The sequence below is a fragment of the Sturnus vulgaris genome, chromosome 14 (genome assembly GCF_052056855.1).
Source record: "Sturnus vulgaris isolate bStuVul1 chromosome 14, bStuVul1.hap1, whole genome shotgun sequence".
NCBI lineage: Eukaryota > Metazoa > Chordata > Aves > Passeriformes > Sturnidae > Sturnus > Sturnus vulgaris.
In genome coordinates this window covers 9,106,584-9,133,596 of record NC_142256.1, presented here as the reverse complement: position 1 = coordinate 9,133,596, position 27,013 = coordinate 9,106,584, and the positions used below count along the sequence as shown (strand labels likewise).

Here is a 27,013-nt window from a genome sequence, read left to right as displayed (position 1 = left end):
TTTTCTTTAATTAAACACTAATGTAACAAGAGAGAAAATAGGCTTCAGGGTTGCTGCATCTGTTGATACAAGAGGAGTTTACTGCTTTGATGTAATGCTCTGTGATATTAATTGAACAAAAATAGAATGTCTCTCCATTTGACATCTCGATTTCCAACACTGAGATACCACAAACACACTCAAATTACATTCTTAGCTCTTAGTTCACTCTGAAAGGATTCTAAAACTGTATCAAATAATTTTACACCAAAATCTAGGTTTTTATTTCTAGCATGTCGTGATTAATTTAAAATTTGACTATTTTTAAACTGTGCATTTTTTCTATAGTAAACACTACTTGCTTCTCTCCTTAAAGCTGAATACTGCATGTACAGCACTGCAAGCTTTGGAGAAAGATCAAAGAAAAACAAGGCAAGTGCTGAAATAATGAATTGTCCTCTTTCAATTTATTTTTACATACAGAGCAAGCTGTGACCTGGTTCTTATGTTAAATTCTGTTTCCTGAAAGGCCTCTAGAACATCAGCCTTTCCTTCAATGTTGCTGTGTTCTAAAAACAAATGAAATCAAATCAAATCACTACAGCTACAGAAATTGAAATTAATCTTCCCAACACAAGGTTCCCACACCAAAGTCAAACCTCAGGGTGTGCATCCACCTGGATAACTCCAAAAATCCTTCCCCACCCTCCCCAAAAAAAGCACCAAAAAACTAATGAAGAAAATAATCAATGTCATCCCGAACTGTCCTGGCATTTGGAGAGCCATGGAAAGGAAAATATGTGACATAAATGCTTAAGGAAGCAGATGAAGAGTCAAATATTTTCACTTTTTCCTGCAGGCTGTGTTCATGATTCCTGTGAAATTTAAAAAGGTCCTGTAAGATTAGAGAATCAGCCCATGGTGTAAATCCAATCAGCAACATGACTGCTCTAAAGCAGTCACAAAGTTCCTGCAGTAACCACCAGCACTCCATTCACTCACAAAGGGTATTTCAAGCCTGCAGCCAACAGTAAGATGATTTCCTTTCCCAGATCTCCCCTTTCTTCTGGAAAAACAGGCTGTGACTGGGAAATGCTGCAGGAAGAGGAGCTGGAATGGCAAGGCTGGGGTGGCAGGGGGAGAACAAGGACTTGGGCCCACTTCAGCTCCAGCAAACTTCTCATGGGGAGACACCCAGCAGGCAGCAGTGCTGACAGCTCCAGGAAAAAGCACCAGGGATAAGAGAGCATCCCTGTTAGGGATAGCTAAGAAAAATAAAAATAGCCCAGTCATATGTCATGTTTTAGGAAGCTTGATATCTCACACCTTTTCTAGGGATTTAAGAACCAAATTTACTTTTAAAACTAAGAAATTGCTCCTTTTTATTATATGGAATATAGAGTGCATATATAGAAATATACATTTACATCCTGTGAAACGTTCTAGTAGTGAATGCAGTATCTGCCAGTAAAACAGACAAGAAAACAACTGGTGTGCTTGGTTTTGTTTAGAGCACAAAGCTCCATCTACTTATCACTGACCCTAAATAGACCCTCTGTGCACTTCTCTCCATAATTACAAAATAGGGGTAATTAAAGTCTATTCTGTCAGAGTCTGGCATAGATTGGTATTTACTGTCCATGGATTCTGAATGACCACACTGCACTGAAGTGTAACTATTTCAGGAGTATGAGCATTTGAGTTCCTATTATGTGATGTACAGGTTTTGAGGTTTGGGAAGTCACTGCTGCCTTTTACAGGCCCAAGATTCCAATTCCATTTCCCAAGTTCAAATGTTAGATAATGATGAAATAAAAATCTTAATTCATCATATATTTCTGTGTTCTATGCTTCAGCCTTGCTTTGTGTCAGTGTAGATTTCTTCGGATGTTTCTAAACCTGAGGAAATTCTGTTGACAAAAATAAGACCATGTTTAATGTGTCTTTTCATTTCAGCTGGTAGTAATTTAAACAACTGCAGTACCAGCAGCTTACTGCTGATAAAAGTGCCATGTTACTGATGACTCTTGTCACAATAGAAAAGTGCTGTTTCCTAAAATTAACCACATTATCAACCTATTTTTTTCAAGGATATTCAATTAACACTTCTTAGTGAATCAAGGTTAAGAATCATTCTCTGGGATTCTAAATTCAAGAAACAGATGATTTATATGAAGGTCAGGTAAGAAACCAGCAGGCAATATGTTTAAGTGGCCTAGAAATTACAGTTAAAGAATTGTGGTAAGTGTAAGAAATTGCCACAGAGCTGGAGAGGGAAAAAAAAAGAAAAGGAAATAGGAAAGTCCAGTTGTTTCTGCGTTGCTGTGAGGGCAGGGAAGTGCAGAGGCACTCCCAAGGCTCCTCTCTGGGGCAGGTGGAAGGATGGGACCTGGCTCTAAACCCCATGGACCTGGTTGGAGAAGCAGCTGCTCCTCACCCAAGGTCATTCAGCTGCAATTACACAACAGAGAAGCTGGGGAGAGCAGGACTGCAGGGCAAGGCACAAAACCCAGGCACTAGAACCAGTCACTAAACATTAGTTCATCTATAAAACCCATTTATGTGTTCTCTGCCTCCAGAAAAGACATAAAAATTCCAGGTCTCTTAACCCTCAACAAAATTCAAGGGCTATTTTACTAATTCTGTCATGTTTAGGAAGCTACTTTTCTCTGGTTTAATAAAAAAGGACTCTGCTAAATGCAGTTTGCCTCCTCATCTCAGATTTACTCCAGAAATAAACAATCATGTCATTTCCACAGGTCTCCTGATAATGCTGCAAATATTTAGGTTTGAGTCAGAATTCTCAGGAAGACCTTGCAAGACACAATCTGCACATCCCCACACAACCAGGGAGGAATCTCCTTGCTAAGGGACTGCTAAGAGGTAACACCAAATAATGTATTAAGATACATTTCCCTCCTATTATCACCATTATCCTAATTATTAAACCCTGAAAAAGCATCTCAAAATAGCATTTATATTTTGTGATTTTAGGTTCCAAATACGTTTTTAAAATGAACCAAGATGATCAAGAATGAGAGCAGGACAATGTAAGTCTGACCCCTCAATACAATTTCTTGACTGAAAACTTTTCCATGCCTAGTTAGGGATGGGAAATCAATACACTTTGACAACATCCACATGATTCAGAGCATCCCATATGATAGATTCTAATGGCTGAAAGCCTTCACAAGGTAAAAACTCCTGCAGAACACAATTTCTAGTGAGAAATAACAAGGAGCAGAAGAAGCTCTCATGTTTGCAAGTAATTTTTAAACAAAGAATTGGCAAACACTCACTGAGAAGATAAAATCTAAAATAGGAAGGTATTCTCCAAGTTTCATCTACTTAATTCATTTCACACCAAAGGTTATTTCCAAATTAAAAGTCTTTTCCTGTCAAATTCCGAGAAATATTGTGGGCAAGGACACAAAAGCATTCCATAGCTGTATTAACGACAAGGCTCACTGATCTGTGAATAACCTGAAAAAAATGAAGATTATTGAGTTACTTTACCAATCTATCCATCCATCACCAGAGAACAGGTCTCAGAATGATGGATTATCTCACTTCCTTCATGTTTATCCCAAGAAAGACTTTCTCCTTAGAGGGAAAAACAAACAACTGATCCTACAAACAATCCTGCTAACTCTGCTTGCCCATTTTGCATTCATCTGCCAACAAAGTGAGAAGAAATATATCAAGTTTGTCTTTAAAGGCCAAACTACATTTGAAGTTTTATTATTTCCCTGAAATGCAAGTGAAAACAATTAAGAGGAAAGCAGCAGTGCAGCTACTGGTACTATTCATTATTTTAGTACAACTCAAGGAATAATGATAAGTTGTCAATAATACCAATTACATTTTCTGGTCCAAAGAAGTGGAATAATTGTAAGTGATAAGAGATAGGTAAATATGAAAATTAGGTATTTTGAAATGGAGGACTGAACTCATATGTCACTATGCTTTTTAAATCACCTGTGCTTGTTTCACATGTGCTGAGACTCAAATCTGTCACACCTGATTGTCACCACGAATTAACATTGTTTGAATTTCTCATTAATTTCTCATTAATATGCTGAATCATACAATTCACACATAGAAAAGTTCTGCATCTTGCTAACATGCAGAGACATGATACTCATGTATAGATTTAGCTGAAAAACATAGTGTACCCAATTTTTAATCAATTACTGCAGTCAAGTTTCCTGAAGTCCAGTCTTGAATTCAGACCACTAAAATCTTCCTAGATTGTAACAGAGACATAATTGGGAATTTTAAAGGACCTGAGACTACCCCAGAAGCTCTAACATGTGTAGCAGATAATAGTGCACATGTGAAGGTAAAACTGATTATTCATTTTCAAATATATACAGGAACCCTCAGAATCAATCACATTATCCATTTTATCTCAGCCTGGCTTCTTAATCTTCCTGTAAATATGGGCACTGAAAGAGATGGATCTGTCTTAATCAGATCTTTCTTCCATCACTAAATTACTGCTGTCACTGTCACAGAGACAAAAATTACAATTTCAGCCAGAATCTGTAGGAGCTACTATAAAGGGTGACACTGCTCACCAAATACACAACGGGAGAGTTCAAAGTCTGTTTATAGGAAATGCACATCATTAACCAAATACCCATAAGAGTCAGGCAATCACCAATTCCTCTGGCAAAGCAGCCAAGGATATTCCAGCACCTACTGCCACCCTGACATGTCAGTTTTTGGATAACAAAGACACAAGAGACACAACGTGTCACCTGTAGAAACTCGGTGAGATGACACAGTGGACAGTCACCAATTCCCTCTAAAAGTTCACATGGAAAAAAACTCCTGCTGCTCAGAAAGTCAATTCCATTTGCATGTTCCTATTTGCATGAGTCCAGAGGAAAGAATCTGAAACCAAACTGAAAAGAAACTTTGCCTGCTCTGCCCCAAATTTAGTGTGTTCACAAAGAAATACAGATGTGAAGGCCTGTTTGGGTTTTCCTCAAGAATGAGATATTGTTATATTCACGTTTACTTAACCTCAGACTATTGCTACACCATTAGAGGAAGAGTCAGACTGGTTTTGTACCAAGAAGGAAGCAAAGGAAGCTGCTCAGGGCCAGGAAAGTTTTGCTGCTTGTCAGCTCAGGAGAGCAGGAGGCTTCCAATGACCTTCCTTGCTCCACGACTCCAATTTATGGAGACAGAAACCTCACATCTGTAGCTCACCATATTGGGATGTACATTACAGTGATATAAAAGTTTAATTTTCTCTCCTAAACCATCCCTGCTTAAACCAATAAAGAAGGAAGAACGCTTCTGCTCACTCAAGTGTCGTCAGCAGTTCTAAAAGGTTGTGGTGTTTATGCAGGATTCATTTGGGATGCAAGGATGTGACTTACAAATGTCTTTGACTCATTCCCATCAATATGCATGTGTGCCATTTATAACAGTAGCCTTGATGAGAACACACAGTGTAACTGGCTGCAAGAAACGCTTAAGAGGTTTACATTACAGCAGAATATAGAGCAGTGGTTAGAAATCACAGGCCAGGTGACACCTTCCTCTGATAAGCTGGTGATAAAAGCTGCAGGCTGTGATCTATAGGCTCTGGCATTGCCTCTTTACTCCACAGCCCCAGAGGGATTCTTTGGATATGGCTCACTTTGAGCAAGACACAATCCTCAGGGCACAACACCTTCAAAAATTAATCTCAAAAAATAGTATGGTTGACTCCTAAATTGTTCACTTAAAAACAAAAGACAATTTTTTCTTAAAGTTTTAGAATGTTTGTAATACAAACCTTTTGAAAGTATAGTTACTTTTGGGTTTGACAGATTAATTTGCTTCAACTATTAAAATATCCTCTTTGTTGTAGAACTTACACATTTAAAAAAAAACCCTAAAATGCAGCAACCAGTGATCTCAAATAGAAAGTTCAGGCCATCTGAAGAACTCCTGTCATCACAGAATGATTTTTCTGATAAGAATATTTATAATACTTCTAGACACCTCTACTGCTAACTCTGGAAATATATTGCTGTCACAAAACAGAAAACTGCATGTGCTGGTTATTAAATAAAAAAATTAAGCCAAAGGGATTTCAAGAATGCAAGAAAAATTACATGGGATAAGAATCTACAGGGGAAAAAAAGCAAGCAAAATTTTAATTATTGAAATTACTTTTTCCCCCAAGTATTTGAAGCCAAGGAAGGCTGAATTGCCAAAACTGACCTACTTCAATGGCTCTGATAATATTCTGATTTATTAATCTGCTGGTCACATACAGATACCTGGCCTCACGTGAAGTCCTACAAAGACATCCATAATATCCAGAAACACAAGTTCTGTTGCATGACTGTATCCAGAGCAGTTACCTAACCCCAATTCTTGTTCACAAATTGTCTGTTCAATCACCTAACTACATAGGTCTGCACTTCTTTAAATCACCATATAAATACAGCTTAAGGAGCAGATGAAAGGCTACTGACAAAAGATGGTAGCAAATAACATTTCTATTGAATGGAGCACAATTATTGCAGAATGTTCCTATCAACACACAACTGCATCCATCCTATCCACAGCCAAGCAGGCTCAAGCTGCTAAGGTCATTCTTCTGGCAGGAATTTAAGTACAGCTCTGGAGAAGAGAAACAGAATCTATCACAGAGACAAACAGGAATACCCAACGTGCTGTAAACCACAATTTCATAGTAGCACACATGTAAAAAGCAGAACTTGTCCAGCACCAAACAAAGCAGGTAAGACCCTGCACTGCTATTTAAAGGACTGATGTACAAATATATCACTCAGACAAACTGGCCTCACCAGGCAAAGCTGCTTTTTTTAACCAGAGCTAATGTTTACTTCAGACCTACAGGTTACCACATTAAACCCACATTGAGCAGATGGAAAGGCTGCTTGCCAGCAAAAGCAAAGATGAAAAAAGCCCCTCAGCCTTTTAAAAGGCAGTTGAACTGTTGGAAACAACTGAAATTAAAACCGCCCACCCTCTGCACACGGATCCTTGATGGTCCCCAAAAGCAGAAGCAGGGGCCCAGGGACACCTCAGGAGCCAGGCAAGGACTGCACTGCCACTGCCACAGTTCAAGGGGCTCAAGTGGATCTTAGTTTATCCTGGAACCAACTGAGTTTTTTGTTTTATTTGCTTTCTAAGGCTCAGGGGTGGAGAACATATGGCTGCTGTTTGGGATGTCAGAATGTAGCAGTGGCTCAGTGGAACAGGGATGCACAGGATCTCTTCTGCTGTTCACTTCATAGGAATTGGAACCTTGTAGTCCAGAGAGAGCTAAAAAGTGATGCCAAGAGCATAATACATGACTCCACATCAATTGCCCTGTTTGTATCAAAGTCTGTGATGTAGAAAGGTTGGTTTAGATCTAATTGTAAACTGGACACATGGCACCATTCTCCTCTTTCAGAACAATCCAGTTCATTATTAAATATCTACCTGTGAATGGCAGATGCATTCTCAGCATTAATTAGTAACACAAATTGACAACAGGGATCTTCCTGCACACAGAAATTTTTTCAACCTATCCAAATGCACCCTTTGGACAGGTATCAGTGAGTCTCCTCAGTCAGATTTAAAAAGGGGCAGCTACATATGGGTTACATTATGGCTTTCTCATTTCCTAGCACTTATTAACTTGCTCACAGGCAGCCACCACAGCCAGCAGCCACTACAAGCTGCATTTGTAATACAATGAAAAATGTTGTAAAGCATTATCCTATGAATGATACCTCTAACACCACCAGGGTTCATTTTTGGAAGCATGTCTGGCTAAGTGAGCCTTACCTGCAGAAGCACTGTGGGATCTCTCCCTGCCCATACAGAGGGAACAAGAACGGGGTGTTGCCATAGCGGCCAAGGCACTGCAGGAATTTCTTTGTTGCCTGAAGACCTTCCAGAGTGCTGCTCTCAGTCTCTGACACCATGGCAATGGAGTGAAGGATGAAGTGCTGCAAGCTGGGGGTCAGCTTCCGTGTCTGCAGGAACTGAGCAAACGTGCTGCTCTCGTAGTCTGGGGGAAAAGCACAAGGCACTGAGCACAGGGAACAGCTGCACTGCCTCCTCTGCTTCAGCTCCAACAAGTGCTGTGCATTTCAGTAAACAAAAGCAAGGGAGTTTTTCAACAAACGCCTTGCTGAAAATGGATCATCCAAGTCAATGGAAGTTAACAAAACTACTCCCAGAAATTGAGTTTTCTCAGAAGACAGAAATACCACTCCGTTAAAATATTACAAAATATCACAAACCCACTTTTTGGTTCTCCAACGGCATCACAGAATACTCATTCTGTTAGACTTGATCTAACTGCATTTCCCAATCATGGGAGAAAAGTGAGAAACTGGACAAAAATCCATTCAAGTGCCTTGGGATGCTGTTTCCTGTAAATTACCCCAAATGACACACCTAGAACAGGACTGCTGCATCCACAGTGCCAGTGCTAGACAGGATATTTATACTCAGAGAGGCCACTCACACAGTGCCACAATCCAGAGATGAGAAGCTGCAATATTTATTTCAATTTGATGACTTGCTGGCAACAAACAAATGTGGATGAGACAGAGAGCAGAAGGGGATCAAGGACTCCATCTTTCCTTTAAAATAATATTATTCCTGGCACATTTTGAAATTCAGAGAAACACAAGTCTTCTGGGAGATGTTTAAAGCATGCTGGCATTGATACATCTCTGAAAAACTTTAGTTATCTTCATAACTGAAACATTTTTCTCCAGGAAAAGATTATATTTAAGCAATAGCATACCACCATTATTTCAGTCCTGGATCAATTCCTAACTAATTCAGAAACACTTCCATCAATGCAGAGACCAGTGTTATCAAGCTATATATCCTGTTAAGAGATTCAACCACTGCTTTATTCTGCTTTATTACAAAATGTATCTTACTGCTCTTTGTACAGCCATGAAGAAAGTCATAAAATGACAGGTTGTTTTTTTTTTTGTTTTATCATTCTAAAAAAATTCTCAAGTTTTCCTCACTTCAAACTTCTTATATAATTCCATATTTTACAGAAAAAAAAGCTTTTAAAAAAATTCCTCACTCTCATGAACTCTTCCTATTAAAAGTCTGCCTTCCCACGAATGCAATGATCTCATCAAGAGCAATTTTAAATTTCTGAAGTTTTTACATTAGCCTAATCTGACTCAAAATATTCCCAATTACTTCTCAGGCTATTTTAAAATGTAGGAACAAAATCTGTTTAACCGTCTCTGGAAGTAAAATAAATCTAATGTTATTTAAGTACATGAATCAATGGATTCATTTCAAATTGATGTGGCATCTCCTTTTTTTACTTAATAAATTTTCTAAATACCACCAATATCCTCACTCTGAGCACCTCCATTTCTTCCAGCAGCAGCAAACTGAGATCACCTGTAATCAATAAACCACTTCAGCCTAATGAGTTTTTCCCCTTCAGGATTTTCTGGAGTTCATTACAGACTCTCCTTTTCTTAATCTTACCAGATCTTGATACTGACTGTTTTTCTCTTGCATATGTTAAAAATTTTCTCTGATGTTTGTACTCCTCTTTCCTCACTATTTCTTTTTGACAGATTTTTTTTCTCTTTGCCTTAGTTTACTTTTAGACTCCAAGAACTGAGGCCATCACTTCATTCTTTGTACCCTGAGGAGCACAAACCCAAAGCACCTTTCTCCTGTTAAGCTGATTTTCCTCTTTGACCCAACGCTCGTTATTCTTCACACATTATAGCTCAAATCTATTCTGATTTCCTCTCATCTAAATAAGCCAACAGTTGATAAAAGCACTTTGAACTTGCCCTCTACAACTAAAGAGCATTAAATTACATTTACTTTCATAGTTAAAAAATTCCATTTTCTTCATTTCTGATTTTGTGATAACGCATTGTCAAGATTTACGCAGTATCCAAAAAACCAGACACAAAATTCAGATACTTCACATTATTTAAAAAATACCTGGGGGAGGGGAGGAAACACTTAAAAATGACAAAAAGCATTTTGCAACCTTGCTGTAATATATAATTTTGCTGTTAAAGAAAAATGTAAATAATAAATGATGTGGGAACTAGAAGAGCAAGTGCTTAAGTAGAAGAATTTAACACTGAAGTGAAAAGGTCACAAAAAGGTGAAAGCATACTTTAAAAATGAATCTGTAAAAATAAACCACATGAAAACACAGGAGAGCTCTCAGAATTGTGCCTCCCTGAAGGAACTCCTAGGAAGCGAGTGTGCCTTGTTCACTGAGACACTACCTTGGTATTCCTCGGGGTGCTGCTCATAGTCCAAACAAAATGTCAGAAATTTCATGAGCATTCTCTTCTCCACCATGGTGAGCTGTCTGCTGTTGAAGACATCTGCTCTTGAACAAGGCACCTGCAAAATATTTTTAATAATTTCAGATACTTTCCACACTCTGAATGTAAAAGCATCAAGCAACAACAGTCTGATTAAATAACAAATACTTCAAATTACTCTTTTCAATTATAGTTATTTTCTTGCATATATCTTTCTCCTATTTTCTATTGTAACTAAAGTTACCAATTTTCCACAATAAGAATATTCAAACATCTTTTTCAGCCTCTTTCTCCTCTTTATTTCCCTTCAATTTCACCTGCATCTCTGACTAGAGTTTGTATTAACTGTGCCAATATCTCCTGTTGCCGTTATCACATTGACTTCTCTTGTATGTCACATAGACACAAATTGAGTCCATGTTAGAATCCTAAAAAATAAAATCTGTGAATCTTCAAGAATTAACTGAAGAATGGTCTAAATATTTAGCCTGAGATAAAGATTTATGTTAAGCTACTGGACTACACAACCATATTTTAGTTTGGTTTGATTATTTTAATATTTTTATATAACACATGCTAACACCTTTTCTTCCAGAAATTAAATTAGAATCATAACTAAGGAAAAAACATCAGCTTCTTGTCACAAAATTCTCAACAAAGCAATTCCAAGCTTGCTGGCTTTCAGAAGATGAGATGAAGCACATGCAGCACAGTTTTTCCTGATACCTGCTCTACCTTCCCCTGTCGGAAGGCGAGAACTCGCGTGGCGTTTTTGAACTCGGCGTATCTGCTCACGTTGGACTTGATGAGGAGGTCAATTAACAGACCCCGGGAGTAAAGCAACTGCACAGGGGGGAGAAAGGAACTGGTGAGTGAAAATCATCTGTGAAGTACCCAACAAAATCCTCACCAGCTGCTCCCTACATCACCTGAACCAAGAGTCACCTTTTCCACAGGTAAATTCCATAACTCCCGAGCTAAGGTTTAGTCATATAAAATTTAATCATCTTTCTGCAAGATACAAATATATGATGAACTACAGAAGGGCCAGAAATGTAACTATGAACTGAAAATATTTATCTGCATTGGAAAGTCTCGTGGTCCTGAGGAACAGACTTTGCAAGATCACACAGGAATTTTCTGGGTAAAGGAGGACACTACAAGGAACCTGATGTTCCCTGCCAGGGAAACCCCAGCACAAACTCCTGGCCTGGCCCTGCTGACCACTCTTGTGTCTGAATTTCTGAGATTTGCTGCAATTAACACCATGTTCCACAGTGGGACAGCCAGACTATAAAAAGGATGCTAAATAGCATTATCTGCTTAACTACCACCCACTGACTGCTGCTCAAGATGCCATTGCAAAGATGCTTGAAAGTGGGATCCACATTTGGAACATGAAGTTTGCAATAATGCATTTTGTAGTGTCTTTACAAAGAATTGAATGAATTGTTGAAGAGAGTTTCTTTTTCAGTTTCCAGAGGTTTGAAAAATATTTTTAGGCACAATATGAAAAGGGAAGCATTCAACTTTTAAAAAACTTCCCTGTGCTGCAAAACATATTTTTTATCTTTTTAAAAAGATTAAAAATCTGCATGCAGATTGCTCTTTCTTGTTTAAAAATATAATTTTTAATGGTACTATTTAAAAGGAGAGATTTTGCTGGTACTACCTAAGTGCTATATTTCATGGAATTCACTTTTATGGAAGTATTTCTGAGCTGTGTTTTTTGATCTCTTTGGTTATAAAACACTTAAGGACACATATTAAACAGCTCATGTTTGTTTTAGGGGGTAATAACAATTCTTACTTCTCAAGAGTGGCTATTTTGCCTCAAAGGTGCTGTCTTAACATGAAGGGTTTTAAAACAAATGTCAGCATTTTAAGCAAAGTAAATGTACTTAGACAGAAAGAGTCATTCAGTTCCTACCTTAGAAACTAAATCAATATTAAACCTTCTGCCTTCTCTAACAATTTGGGAATAGGTGATTTTCTTTGGCTCTTGGGCAGCATTTTCAGAGGGTGCAGTTTCTGTCTCTGCAGGTTCCGGAGGGGACTCGCCCGAAGCTGCTCCTGCCCCAGTGCCCGGGGCCTGCTCTGGCTCTGGGCTCTGTGGTTCCTCTCCAGGGCTCTCTGCTGCTGGATTCTCCTTCTCTGCCCCCTCTGCTGCTGGACTCTGCTCTGATCCCAGAGAAATCCCCTCCGCTGCTGGATTCTCCTTCTCCGACGCTGGAGAAACCCCCTGGGCACCAGGGGCTGCAAACACAGGCAGCTTTGGCAGTGCTCCAGCTTCTTCAACACCTTCAGCTGAATCCTGACTGATTAGAAACACAGAGGGGAAAAAGAGGGGGAAAAAAGTCTTTTTGAAGAGTCTTAAAAACTTGTTTGAAGTTTTGAGTCGGTGCCAGAACAGAAACCTCAAGCATTTCTAGGAAAAGCATTACAATTTCTTTATCCTGGCCAAATCAGGTGTTCCACCCACTAACAAACTCTGGTTCTTTGGCTGCAAAGCTATAATTCAAGAGGACTATTTTTATTGAGGAGAAAAAAAATGCCAACAAAAATTTGAGTTTTTACTTTATATATACTCAAAAGATAGAAGGATCTCAAAATGAAAATTAAGGCCCTCGTGGTGAAACAATACAAAGCTACATAAACAACAGAAATGGAGTATTTGGAAATAAAAACAGTAACTTGATTAGGTGTTCCCTATGGATTAAAAACCATGAAATTGAAATGAAAATATGCATTAAGGTCATAAAGCTGAGATACTGTCCTGAAGAGAACAGACAAAGCTTTACACAACCAGCTCCTCTGCAGCCATGATCCCAGCAGGGCCATTGAGAACCAGACCCAAAGCTTAAGCAGAACTTTCAAATTCCTTTTTCAACTGTGCCCTTGCATTCTAATTAGTTGTTCAAGCAGCAATGCTGTTATGTGCTCCAAATCCATGCACAGGGGATGAAGGCAGCCAGTCACAGGAGGGGCATTCCCACATAACATTTACTCTGCACAGTTCATTTCCTTTCCACAACATTTCTTTAAAATTCCCCTTATAAAGCAGCTCTCCACTTTTAATCTCATCTACTTGCTTTGTGTTGAACTTCAGTGACACCTCCCTTAGAAAGCAGGACTTTTGAACTCGGTTTAGTTTACACTACCAGCTGAGATGAATCAAATCAGTGTCATTGCAAGTGAAAGGAGTTCAGCAATAATTCCAAGCTATCTTTTTATCTTTATACCACAAGCCATTAATGCACTGAATAAACAATTTAATCTTGGCTGAAAACTAATGAACTATGATTTTAAAGGTGACCTGCAAACACAGAGTATTAACAGGATGGTTAAAATTCCCAGAACAGCAAGGAATTACACAGCATCAATACCAAAATGCTCCTCACACACCTGCAGGTTACACATGGAAGCAGGGGTAGGATTTCTGTTCAAACAGGGACAAAAACCTGGGATCCTTTAAAATTTGCTCCTCTTTTATGAACTCATGGAGTTCACATGGACTCATGAAATGTTTGGAAGCAATCTCTCAGCTTGGGCACAGTCACCAGGAAGCACTTAACTCATGACTGGGGTAAAATATTGCCCTGGGAAATACAGGAACTGCTACAAGGAAGCACTAATGAGAGAAGGCTGTTTCTGTACATTAATTATGTCTTTTTGCTTCAGATTGCCAGCATTAAGTAACTATAAAATATCAAAGAAAGATAAGTACTCTGTCAAATGTTTTTTTTTTTAAGTAATCTCTGCTACAAATAAAAATGAAAGTCAATTAAATGTTGGGGTTCTATTTGGATTTTGGGGTTTTTCTTAGGATTTTGGAACATGCTGTTTGTGAAAGTGGCAAAAGCTCTTGCCAGTAATTCAGTAACTAAGAATTAAGTTTTTATTTAACTCATCCTAAACCTTTATAGCACAAAATTTCAGAATAAGGTTTTCTTTCTACCTTCTCCCAATCTCAATGAACAGTTCACCTCATTTTAAACATATCTGATTATTACTTTTTAAAATCAAAATAAATTTGGATTCATAATACACTGTATTTTTCCGTATCACTCTGAAAAGCAGTGTAACAGAAATATTTACATATTTTAAATCTCTATTCACTACCCATTAAAGAATAGGTAAATCTCCATGATTTCCAGTTCCACACTTTTTATAATGAGAGCCCAAAAGCTGTATATAATCTAAATTCATGACATCCTTCCTATAGGACCAAATATCCCTGAATAATGTAAGAACTGTCTATAAAAATGACTCAAATTGAACCTCTGTACAGACAATTCTTCTCCTAATTCAGAAAAAAATAATACATCTGCAGACAAATTGTTGTGTAAATTTAGAATATTATCTTCCACCATTCATCAATTAATGGTACTAACAAAGGAATATCTTAAAATGAATGTGTCTTATTAATGCCTTGTAACAGCAACCCCTTCAGATAGGTCAAATGAAAAATTGCCAACCAGCTGGTTAATTTATTCAGCACAGGTGTTCACTATTTATTTTTCAGCCATTTGCCTTTTTTCAATCCAGCTTGTTGTAGACACAGTATTCTTTCCCTTTGATGGATGCACTTTGTTCTAAGGCCATTCATTTCAGATTTGCACTGTGTATATTATACTGCTACCCAGCTGTTTATTCTTTCAAAATAAATGTTTAATGGCTACTTCATAGGAGTTACAAAAGTTAAGCAAAAAACAACAGAATCTAGGCAGAACTGTAAATTGTCAGAAACACAGTAATTGACTCTCTCTGAAAGTTTGAAGTTCTTTTGGAGAACTTTTTCTTTGCCAGGTTTATTAATCTTGTCCTTGTTCCTTGGGGGGACTGGCTTTTCTTTGGTGATGACCAAGACAGACAGCACTGTACTGAGCTAAGTTGAATGTTTAAAAGCATAATTTTACCCAAGTATAATCTCACTTCTAGGTATGAAATCTCAGTGCTAGGGGACTCACTTGGGAGCCAGCTATCAGTCAAATATTATACACAAATTATAAGACTGTGAAACCTTTCCATCTGATTTAATCCTGGTTTTGAACAATATTCATTAGGACAACAGGATAACAATTATAATATCCAAGTGCTATTGTTTTAAAGTAAGCTTTACATTTTATCTGCAATCCAGTCAAGCACCGTTCCTGTGCAGTACTGAACCTTGCAAGAGCCCCAGTCTGTGACCTTCAGATTGTATTTATGTAATTCACACCTTTTTCCCCTACTTATGATGTTTACAGAAAGGAATGTGTCTTTCTCTAGAGTATGTGTCAGCATTTCCCTAAGATACCTGTGGTATTTTCTAAGGGATTCAAGGTTAAACTTCCATAACTATCTCAAAGAATCTCCTCTCATGAATTCTGGAGATTGCTCAGTTCAGCGCAAAATCCAGAAGATAAAAATAATAAATAAATAAATACACAGTTCAGTTAGTTAAATTCATATTCAATGGATTTACCTTCTGTAAGTTAAATTCATTGCATGTAAAAATGACAAAGGGCAAATATCACTTTATCATTTTAGCATAAGGAAGTATTTCATAATTAGAATACTGCTGTCCATTTGTGCTCCTGTTCTTTTCTATGTGGTTCATTTTACATGTATTTAAGGGTTTAATTTATGACTATGAGAACAGCAGCTTTTAGGCAAACTAAGAATGGAAAAATTTAATTGATGGCAGTGCACAACTGCCTACTACTACTAATACCTAAACACAACACTGCTGTTTTCTACTCAGAAGTAAATCACAAACTCACAGAGTTGGCCAACAAATTACACTGCAGCCAGACAGGTCATTTTGGAAGGATCACGTGGTTTCAGTGAAGTGATTTCAACAAAGCACAAGGACATGAGAAACATTTCAGAGGCCAGGGTTACTTTTTGAGACAATGTGCAACATGGCAGTGTGGTGAGAGTCCTCAAACCAAAATAGTTCAAGAATTTCTACATTTCTACTTACTCGCCAAAACAGAAATCTTCTACATGTTGAATAGTTTTATCCTTGCTGCTAAGAGGAATTGCTTCTTCATCCTCAAGGATCAGTTTTCTCCAGTCTTCACATTCATCACTGAGATCTGTCTTTTGCTTAAAAGAACAAGTATAAAATTACATATTGTACTGTGCAAGCTGTTCTTGAACTATAAATCTCTGTAGATACAAATAATATGTACCATCCAATAATTTAAGAAAAAAAAACCCTCTTAACTGTCCTAATGTGTTTTTCTATTTATATTTTTAAAGTTAAAACAGAGCTGGTTACTTTATTGCTCCATACCAACATTTGCACTACAGCATTGGCTCTAGTAATCTGAAAATTAAATTAAATACATTAAATGAAATACAGGCTTTTGTAGAGAGTTGAATGTAACTTGGAATACAATCTCCTAAAAGACAGGTTTGCCACAGCCAGGGTAGTTTCAGATTCTGTGAAAAAACTCTTTGAATGGAGAGCATATGGAAAAACCTGGTGATCTGGGGGATTGTATAAATCTGTGCATGCAGGAATCTCTAAATCATACAACAGAACTCATAGAATATGAAGCTCTGGCACTGAGCAAGTGCCCAGATTATGCCAGAGAGGCAGCTCAGAGTAAAGAACAGGCATGAGACTGAGCTGAGAAACTTCCATCCTCTACAGCCCAACAGGCTCTGAGCATTTCTGTAAATAACACAGCAGCCATGTGCTAAACCAGCCCAAGTGCTCCATCTCCTGAATAAATATCCTGCCTGGAAGATTTCTAGTGGACTGCCAAGAATCAGATAAACTTTGGTCATTGAAAAAGACACTATTAACATTCATCTTTTTGTCCTGGTTACAGGACATTTCAATGGAAGGATCCAGCACCCACTTTTTCCCCCTAAAGAAGAATCAGCTGAATACAAACAAGAAAACATCACAGAGTGGAAAATAATCAAAGAGAAAATGGAAAAGACCAGGTTATCATAAAGGAATTGAAACAATGGTGTAGTTGCTTCTCTTGAAGTTCAAGAACCCAGAAGTGTGGCTGAGGAGCAGGCTGGTGTCAATCAGATGGACAAGGCAGGCACATCAGAGCCTCAGACTGCCAGGCCAGATGGGTGAGGCTCAGCCAGTGAAGCTGGGAACTACAAACCTCTTTGATCTGTCAAATTACCAAAGAGCAAAAGCAGAGAGGTAATTTGTCTTGTAATAAATCATACAAACAACAGAGATTCAATGTTAAGGAGGTCGAAAAGAAGCAATTTGGGATTTTTTTACCTGATTTTCTTTAATCCAAGATAATAATCCTGAAAAACTAAAGCTGGCCCAGTTTCCACCATAGTAATTTCTCCTGTAAAGAAAGAAACAAAAGGAAAACTTGTTGGACAGGTAAAACAGCTAAAGAAAAAACAACCAAGTCTGATACATTCAAAACATCTTACATGGCAAGATTTTTCAGATGCAGAATAGATTAAAAAAATCAGCATTTTGCAACTCTTAATGAAATACAAAATTCCTATTTTCCTCCTTGTATGCATCTCTGACCAAACACACTGTAGTCCAAAATCAAATTATTTCGAGGGTAAATGGATAATGCTGAGAACAACGCATGGGATGGTGTGAAGAAAAGGAAAATAGATAATACTGCTTTTTGGTCAAGAGTGGCTCTCTTATCCAAATACAGGGAAGTGCAGTTTATTGTTTATCTACTGCTTACACAACATATTATGCCTGTTACAGACTGTGAAGATGCTCTGGCAAAACATTGATTGAACTGCATGTACTGCAGGTGGAGCCAAAGGAACTGATTTGTACAAAGTGATCATCCCTCCCTGAGCACTTGCCAGTTTTTATTTACCACCTTCTTCCTTGAAAAAGAATAGTTACTGCTTTTAAATCACAGAAAATTAATAGTTCTGCTGTTAATCAAAGAAAGTCTCTGCTCTCTCTTTTTAAAATTTCTCTACCAATATTTCTCTATACAACTCTTGGATTGGTTGGCTTTTGTTGTCATGCACAGCACATCTTAAATACTTAACAACTCTGAGAAGAAAAATAACAGAGCAATTACATTTTAAAAAGTCACCAGTTCTTGCAAAATCAAAGTTATTTCAGGATTTAACTCTGTGTGTTACTGGATTACAGGCTGTAAGTGCCAGTACAGGCAATGTGTCCTGGCACTTCAGAAGCCTCAAAGATTCCAAAAACACCCTCCTGAAAAGATAGCTGATGTTTTGCATACACTAAAAAAAAAATGTAGGGAGGAAGATAGGGTTTGCATTTTAAAGAATAATGTGAAGGCTGTTAAATCACTCTTATCATAACCTCCTCCACTTTTCAATTGCAGAGATCAGTGTGATAACAGTGAAAAGCTAAATTCAGGTTAGATTCTCCTGACTAGATTTCCGATGGGATGCTTTTGACAGGGCTTATCTGCACTGACAAAGACTTCATTAAGAGTGTCAGCCCCGCTCCAGCACCACGGGCTGCTGCTCTGGACCACGGTGCTTACTTAGCATATGAAGGACAGATGTCTGCTGAGCACTGCCTAATTGCTCCTGACTACAAACTGACCTAAAAAAGTCTTTCAGCTCCTGCAAGGCAATGGTGAAGAACATAAATAGGACATCTTTTGCAAAGACAACAAAATCCAGCATTCACTGAATAAAGGTGGCACCAACAATGGACTGTGGTGTTCCAGGCCCTGAACTGGAGGGACTGAGCAGCACAGCTCCATCTGCAGATGGTTTCCAAACAGGAATTCCAATCCTCTCTAACAGGAGTTCATCCTTTCTTCCTGTCACTGACATGGTGAGCTCCACAACTGCTGCTGTTTGGTATCACCCAGAACACAAAGCAATGAGGATTACATCAGGAAATGCCCAATTCTGTGAGATTTCCATCTGTAAAAGACACTGACAGTTGCATGTGATGATAACTTCCAGCTTTGTTTAAGCTGCTAATAGTGCAGGGTAATTTTTTTATGTTTCTTCAGATTGTATGGAAGAAAAAAGTTCGATATCCATATATTATCTGTCATTTCTGGGATTTCCAAAAATCATGGACATAAGATTTATTTTTAAGGAAATCTGCTGCTCTGGTTGCAAGTTTCTTGAACATGGAATACAATATATAGCTGCTGGAGCAATGAACCTCAGCTGTCCCTCCTGTCCTCTGGTGTCTGAGCACCCTTCCCAAGCTGTGTAATGCCACCTCAAATATTCATCTGTTCCTCAAGTAGCAACTTCTAGATGTTTTTTATTCTGGAATTTTAATTAGTTTCCCTGCACTAGAGGATGAATCGGGATTGTTTAATTTTCTCATCTGAAAACAATGCAGAAGGAAGACAGAGCAGACATGATTACTGACATAATGAGCAAAGTTTATAGCAAGTCTTGAAGAGGAATTCTGAGAAGAGCTGACTAATGGTTTTACAATTAGGACTCCTTTGTAACCAAATATTTTTGTTATAATTGCCCTGAAGATGAACTGAGGAATTCCTTTAAGTAATGGTCAAGATCAAAGCCCAATTAAAGCTAAAATATTGTCTCAAAATCTCAAAGCCTAAGCTCCCCTCTTCTCTTGCTATATTAGCAAACTACAAAGATGGATATTCTCTCCCTTTTTTAGGGTTATAATCCAATTATTCCCTAACTAAAAACAGGAAGCATTTTGAAGGTGTAACAGCAGAGATGGAAAATACTTTTTCTACCAAGTTAGAGCACAGAAGTTTTCTTTCCCTAACATACATTATTTTCTATATTATATTTGCTCAAGACTACTCCAGTGTTACCTGGATTTCACCTGAATTACAGCACTGCTCCTTTTCCTTCACATTTTTCAATTCTCCAATTAGCAGTTCAGAGCTAACAGCAGAAAAAAGTTTTGCAAACTTTTGCAAATGTAGCTAAAGTACAATTTCACTTCTGCAAAAACCTTGTCTCCTCCAATGTTAGCTTTTTGCTTTTGTTACCATTTTTGAAATAATTGGAAAATTCCAATCTGGTACACCGAAATCACAAATTGTTTCTGACTGATTAACAATCTGAATCTGAAGCAAGGAAATATCTAATGTGCCCTTCTGCACACAGACTGCAATTTGAGAAAGTGGACACTTCAGAAAGCAGGAGATTCACAATTAAAATGTAGGACCAGCAAAAGCATTTGTTGGCCAGTGCTGGTTCAAGTGCTGGCCCTTGCCAGGGCCACGGCACAGCCCCCATGGTGACACTCAAAGCTGAAGCTGCTGATGCCTCACAATTTCCCCCAAGAGCTGCCTCAATGTGTCTGTCCTGCATCTGATGTCCCAGAAAGAAGTCCTGACCCATCAGAGCAGCTGTCTTTTGCACTGGAAGTTACTGCCACATCGATTTTAAGGATCTGAATACAAAATGACTGATGTTTCAAACCCAGAGAGTTTCCTGGGCTACCTATCAGTACACAGGCAAATGGATGAAAGGTCCCCACTGTGTCCCAGTGATGGTGTTTAGGAGCTGCCTGGCTTTCAGGAGGAGGGCTTTAACCCAAACAGCTCCTGAGAGCCCTCAGCCCAACAAAAGGGAGGGTGATGGCGGCAGCTACTTGTGCTACATCCCATTATATCCTGGGATATGAACATGACTGAAGGGAATCACCATGGCCCAGCTGAAACCATGTTTTACTCTCTAATACCTTTGCTGTGAGATGTATCCTAAACCAAAATAAACAGAAAAAGGACTTTTTCAAAAAAGCTCAAAAGAGCCCAGAATTAACATTTTTTTTCCTAGTTTTCCTTATTGAAATTCAGTAATTTCTTTATTGTTTTTGCAAGAAATTGACCTACTTAAAGAAGCACCTTTTCTGCTCTCTGGCTGCTGTACTCTCAAAATTCCCTCACTTCACAAAACTTACAGATCTAAAAGAGGGCTGTATGAAGACATAGGGTCTATTACAACATACATTTTACAAATTCTGGGAAAAAAAGTGAGACAAATTGTCTAGCAGGAAGTGGAAAAAACTACAAAAGTAGGGATCTTGGACAGGGGAGGTAGAGGAGCTAGGCCCAGCACACTTTTGGATGCTCAAATAAAAGAATTTTGGACACAAGGAACACTCAAGAGCCCTACAAGCAAAGCATAGTCAAAAAATAAGAAAGGTAACATGTGTCAAGAAGCAAGACATGCCTAGTTTGGTCTACTTCTCACAGAAGAGAAGTTAAAATTCTGTAACTTGACCCTCCTTTGCCTTTGAATTAAATTCTACTTGGAAAGATAAATAAGCCAATGAGGAAGGATGCAGACAATAAAACTGGAGCCTACAAATGCTGTATTCCAGATGCTGAATATCAAATACAAAATGTAGCTAAACATGCCTCACCCCCAACTGCTCCATCCTCAGTAACCAAACTCGTGCATAACTACAGATACAGAATTAAAAGAGGCAAATAAACAAAGGACCAAAAGTAGAAACTCAAGCAAGTAGTTAGGAGAAAGTCCTTTGCATATGCACAATTAGTACAGGAAGCATATTCACTTCAAGTAATCCACTTTTAGTCTTGATCTACCTTCCTCCAGCAGCTTCAAATTTAAACTAAGTGCCAATCTCCACATTTTAAATTGCAAATTACTTTTCTAAATCATTTAACAAATATCCTTGAAATTCCACATGTCAACAGCTCATTAATATCTACAGTAAATGTAGCTCTCTGAGAAGAACCACAGATTTTACGTTTATTGAGACAGATAGCTGGCACAGAGAAATAGAGCTCCTTCAATTACTGGTTGGCAGAAGCTAACTTCAGTTTAAAATCAGTCTACAGCAATTTATAGCAACACTGCAGTGAAGTGACTATTTTGAATAAGATTAGCTACTGCTGATGGCAATGCTTGGACAGTGTTTATAAATCAAACTCAGAACTCAGTATTTTATAATAGGCCATTTCAAAACTATCTCCCATAATCACCTATGCAGTATATTATGATAAATGCAAACAGGGCTGGAGATCAAAAGTAATGAAATAAGGTACACAAGGTAATGAGAGCAAGTAAACTATAAACAAAGACTTTATGCATATATGTTTGCAATAACTGGTGCCTGACTTAACTTGGGCCTTTGTAGGGAACAACAGATTAACCAAAGTAGCACATCTAACACAGCTATTTCAGTAACCTCAAATTGCTCATTTCTTCATACACTGAGAAAAATTTGAATTCATAATTCTGATCATTAACGAAGGGAACAACTTATATTATTAAAAGGTGATACTCATCATAGCTAAAAACACATATAGATAACAAAACTACTATTATAGACTTTGATAGCAAATGAAAACAAAAAACTGAAATAACACAAGTCATTCTCACCAAAGAGAATGGGATAATTACTGTCAGGATTGAGAATCAAGAGCACTAAACCTGTAGCAGAGAAGGAGCCATCACAGCATCCCTCCCCACAGCACCGATGTTCCAAATGCCTGAGCTAGCTTCCAAAAACTGCCTGCTCTATTGATGGAAGTAACACCCCCAAAATAAAGCAGAGACTAAAACATAACATTACTTGGTGCCAGATGAAGAGAGAGGACTCCTGCAGCCCACACTGACAGAGGCACAGAAACCCTTCCAGTCAGTTTAGCTCTCAGAAAGGGAAGTTACTGGAGTCACTTACGAATCCACATGAAGAACTCTCTGGCCACTCCTGGCACACGCTGCTGCAATAATGGACTCAGGCAAACCTGGAATGACACGGGCAGTTTTTAGAACTTAGCATGCCATGATATATTAGAAATTGCAATAATGGTAGAACTTGGTCAGAAGCAGGCAACTCAAAAGAAATTTTACAATGTGAGTGACTGAAATTTTGAATAGTCTCATGCTACTAAAACAATGAACACTATTTTGTGCTCTTTAAGATTTTGCTGACCCTCTTGCATGCAACATTGTTTTTATTTTTTTAGTAACTGTGTGGCACAAACCACTTGCAAACACTACTGAGTTAAAGCCTGGCACCAACATATTTTCTCCATACCCTGCTATCATCACCAGATTGAGTAATTGCCAGCACCATGACACTCAAAGCTTAGTGGGGAGCTCTTTGTAACCACACCTTTGGTAGTGCAGACAGGTATTACCTGAGGACATTTTTGTGTAGTTTTGATCACTTCAAAGTGAACAAAAAGACTGTGATTGTCCTTAAGAGTGGTATCCTGATCAAAATCTCTCACATTATGCAATTACAGTCTACCAAATCAATATGTTTTCACTATATTTAGAAAAAATATATAGCAAAAAAAGCACACCAAAAGGCTGTGCTATCTCTACCAGCAATACATGCTTAGAATGGCACAGAATCCCACTGGAGTTCAGTAAATAAATGGGGCTGTTCTGCAATGTGTGCTCCCACTCATCAGATTCCACATGCCCAGTTAAATGCCTTGGATTCTGGAGCAGGTTCAGAAAAGCAGGACAGCTCACCAGCTAAGCTCTGTGGCACGAACTTCTCTCAAATCCCTTTTTCAATCATCTGCTGGCTGTTTAAGCAAGTAATTTAGAAACAGCAAATAAAATTCTAGGGACTGCTATTAGGACACACTTAGGCCATGTATTCAATTAAGGGATGAGATTAAAGGAAGTGAAAGGAGTGTTTGGCTGATCTGATTTCCAGCAGCACCAGAAGCAGACGCAGAGACAGAACTGAAAGGGGAAAAAGGAGCTGTGGAAGGGCACAATCTACTCTGGCCCACTCCATGACAAACATCTCCAGCAGAATTCCAGGCCTTCACCAACAAATACAGCCTTGCAGTCTAGAAGACATCCCCTGGGAGCTGGGTACACCAAACCACAGTTTCACCAACTCTTCAAATCAGTAAAGGCCAACACAGTCATCAAAATAAAGAGGTGCAACCTCTGCCCTCATCATCTGCCCCTCCCGACCTCCTTCCAAATCAAATAAAAGGTTGGTTTTTGGGAGAGCAGTTCCATGGTGATGTCCAAAAGTACAAATGTTTGTATCAATACAAAGAAGGAAGTTTAAGACAGGCATGACAAATTTTCCAAGAAAATAGCTACAACTTCCCTTTCCTTTCTGGTTTTAATGATTACTTTTCCTGATGGATTAAAAAAAATCCTTTTCTGAATTGATAAAGCAGAAAAAGTGAAAATAGTTTTGCATTGCTGACCTTTCACAGCAAATGAAGGTTTAACACAGAATTAACCTCCAGGGGCAGGAGGAGGGATGAGCAGTTGCAGCAGTTCCTGGGATGCTTGTTTCACAGCCTGGAAAGGCCAAAAGTCTTCTGAGTTGAATTTTTGGAAGTGAGAGCTCAAAACACAAAGCACTGTGATCAAGGAGACAAGGAGAAAATACCTAAGTGCAGCACACACTTCAGGACTGCCATGACACCCTGGCTGCACACAGTCATTACGGGAGAGCTTCACACTCAGCTGTCCCCCCATGTTTATATATATGGTTCATTTCACTCCCTCTATAAACTATCTGGAATAGAATCTACAACGACTCTTTGTTTGGAGTTCTCAAAAAAGCTTTTCTTTCCCTCATTGGGGCACAGAGAGTATTAGTCTAGAAATGGAATTGAGAAACTTGTTTCTCCTTCCTTATTGATAAAAGCCACTGAGAAAGTGTTGTAAAACATCACCAGTGCTGCCTGGCTGACCTGGGCCGAGTTATAGCTACCAGGGCATAACTGATTGCTTGAAGCTTGATCCAATTGATACTGTGTTGGAGGTCTGTTCTTCCATTAACCTTGGATGAAATTGTTCCCTGAATTAGCTTCCTTGCTCTTGAAAGCTGGCATCAATTTTCTTCACCAACCCTGTGCTTCTAAGACACCGTGGCCCCCCACATACCCAGTGGTCAGAGTGGGAACGTGGCTGGAAGGTGAGGCTGGCACATCCCAGCTTTAGGAGAAGTAAAATACAATTAGTAATTTTACTCATTAGTGATGTCTGGATTGCTAACAGGTTCTTCCAGGCAGAATTTCATAGGTAGTACTTGGCACCCACCCATCCAGCAGGCAATGCATTCACTGCCTCACTGGAACACTCTGCAAAGTTCAAGTGAACCAACTTGGAGCGTTTCTAGTGCTGCTGAGGGACAGTGCTGACTGCACAGTCCTGCTGCCTGTGGCTTCCCTCTGCAAAGAAACAAAGTGGCACACTGAATTGTACCAATAATTAGAGCTAATTAAACTAACAAACCTGATGGCACGGCCACTTCAGCACTCAGAAGAAACCGAGGTTTGTACCAATGTTTCTGTGCTGGGAGAGACTGCAGGGCAGGAGGGTGCCCAGCAGGCAGCACGAGCAGCAGGCTCAGGACAGTCTGTGGTGACAGTGAGGTTTATCTGCACTGTCCCCTCTACTGCCACTGCCACAGCACTGTCCCCACCCCAGCCTTCTTGGATACACAACAGGCAGATTCATCTCAATAAATCTCAAAGAGGTGGCTCTGCAAGCTGACCTTGAAGTCTGCATCTGCTTGTTTCCAGTAACCTCTGACCAAAATAATCTCCATGACGTGAATTTTTGGAGCTTCTCTGTGAAACAAAATCAGCCATGCTCTCATTTTCAAGAATGGTGTTTTAGAAGTAAAAAAGAAACAGAGGAATTAGCTACAGATTATTTAGTTATCCAAAAACCGATTCTATTTTTAGTTCCAATACAACAAAATTAAAGTTTGAGATAATTGCTAAGGTGGAAAACTTTTTTTTCTTCAGTTTTAAAAGTCAATTAAATTCTGAAGTCTTACCAAATAATGATAACTTATAATTCACCTCTATGTGATCAAAAATTAATTTTAGGCTTACACACTGTGTCTCCTGCTGTACTTGCTGCTCTTGCAGTGCCTTGAAAAGGATGCAGTCACTGCCCTGAGCAATTTCTAAACCAAACACATTCGTATCTGTGTGAGAATCTTGGTTCCTGAGCTGCTCATTGCAAACTGTTTTGCAGTCATCCAGATGATAAGTTTTTACTGAATTACACCAGATCCATCTTGAAAAGGCTTAAATGTTTAATGTGATTCACTCCATCTACTAAATAAATTACAAGTGGCTTTTTCCTAATATAAAATGTTGAAGGAAAATATATTAAACAGTTGGAACATAGACAATTTCAAAACAATCTTCTGGAGTGAGAGAGTTGACCAGCTGCAATATATTTTGTTTGCATCTGAACTTCTAAGTAGAGAAGAGCAGTTGACTCTGGAGGAGCTCACTACAAAATATTCATGGTGTGTTTTTGGTATATATGAAATTTTAAAAGTGTTTCATAATTTAACTGCAAATTAAAATAATTCTTGTATGTAATATCTTAAGTTGAAGATTATTAGAATTGATTCATTTTAATATTTGCTCATATTACAGAGCAGAATCAGAAAATACTTCTGCATTACAGAGTATGCCATAGAAATGCCAACCCACTAAGACACGTAAGAAAATGTTATTGGTCAAGAAAGAAGTCACGAGTCAAAAGTTTCTTCTTCTGTAAATGCATGCAGTTATCTGTGTCTCATCAGAGGAACCTGGCAATGAAAACCATTCAATCTCATAGTTGGTATAAATTAACATTATCTAGAAAAGGAACACAAGCACTTAGGCTTGAAATAAAAATGTAACTTCTTACTAAAAACCATAATCACACCAGCAGTGTTCTCTGAACATACTACAGCTCTGAGTCTGATCTTTGGTTTAAAGCAATACATAAAGCAAAGTGCTTGAATTAAAAGATCTGTATAGCAAGACACACACTGAGTTTTATTT

The 27,013-nt window shown here is 38.5% G+C and overlaps 1 protein-coding gene across 1 annotated transcript in view; it reads right to left on the bottom strand.

Annotated features, from left to right (window-relative positions):
• Positions 1-27,013, bottom strand: part of CHM (CHM Rab escort protein) — a 49,958-nt gene that overhangs the window by 18,033 nt on the left and 4,912 nt on the right. Inside the window, exons 2-8 of the mRNA XM_014888312.2 lie at positions 22,903-22,969; positions 17,539-17,611; positions 16,261-16,385; positions 12,223-12,610; positions 11,019-11,135; positions 10,251-10,371; positions 7,789-8,014 (exon numbers count right to left, since the gene is read on the bottom strand). Coding sequence (XP_014743798.2) covers positions 7,789-8,014; positions 10,251-10,371; positions 11,019-11,135; positions 12,223-12,610; positions 16,261-16,385; positions 17,539-17,611; positions 22,903-22,969 — 1,117 coding nt within the window. The remainder of the gene's footprint in view (positions 1-7,788; positions 8,015-10,250; positions 10,372-11,018; positions 11,136-12,222; positions 12,611-16,260; positions 16,386-17,538; positions 17,612-22,902; positions 22,970-27,013) is intronic.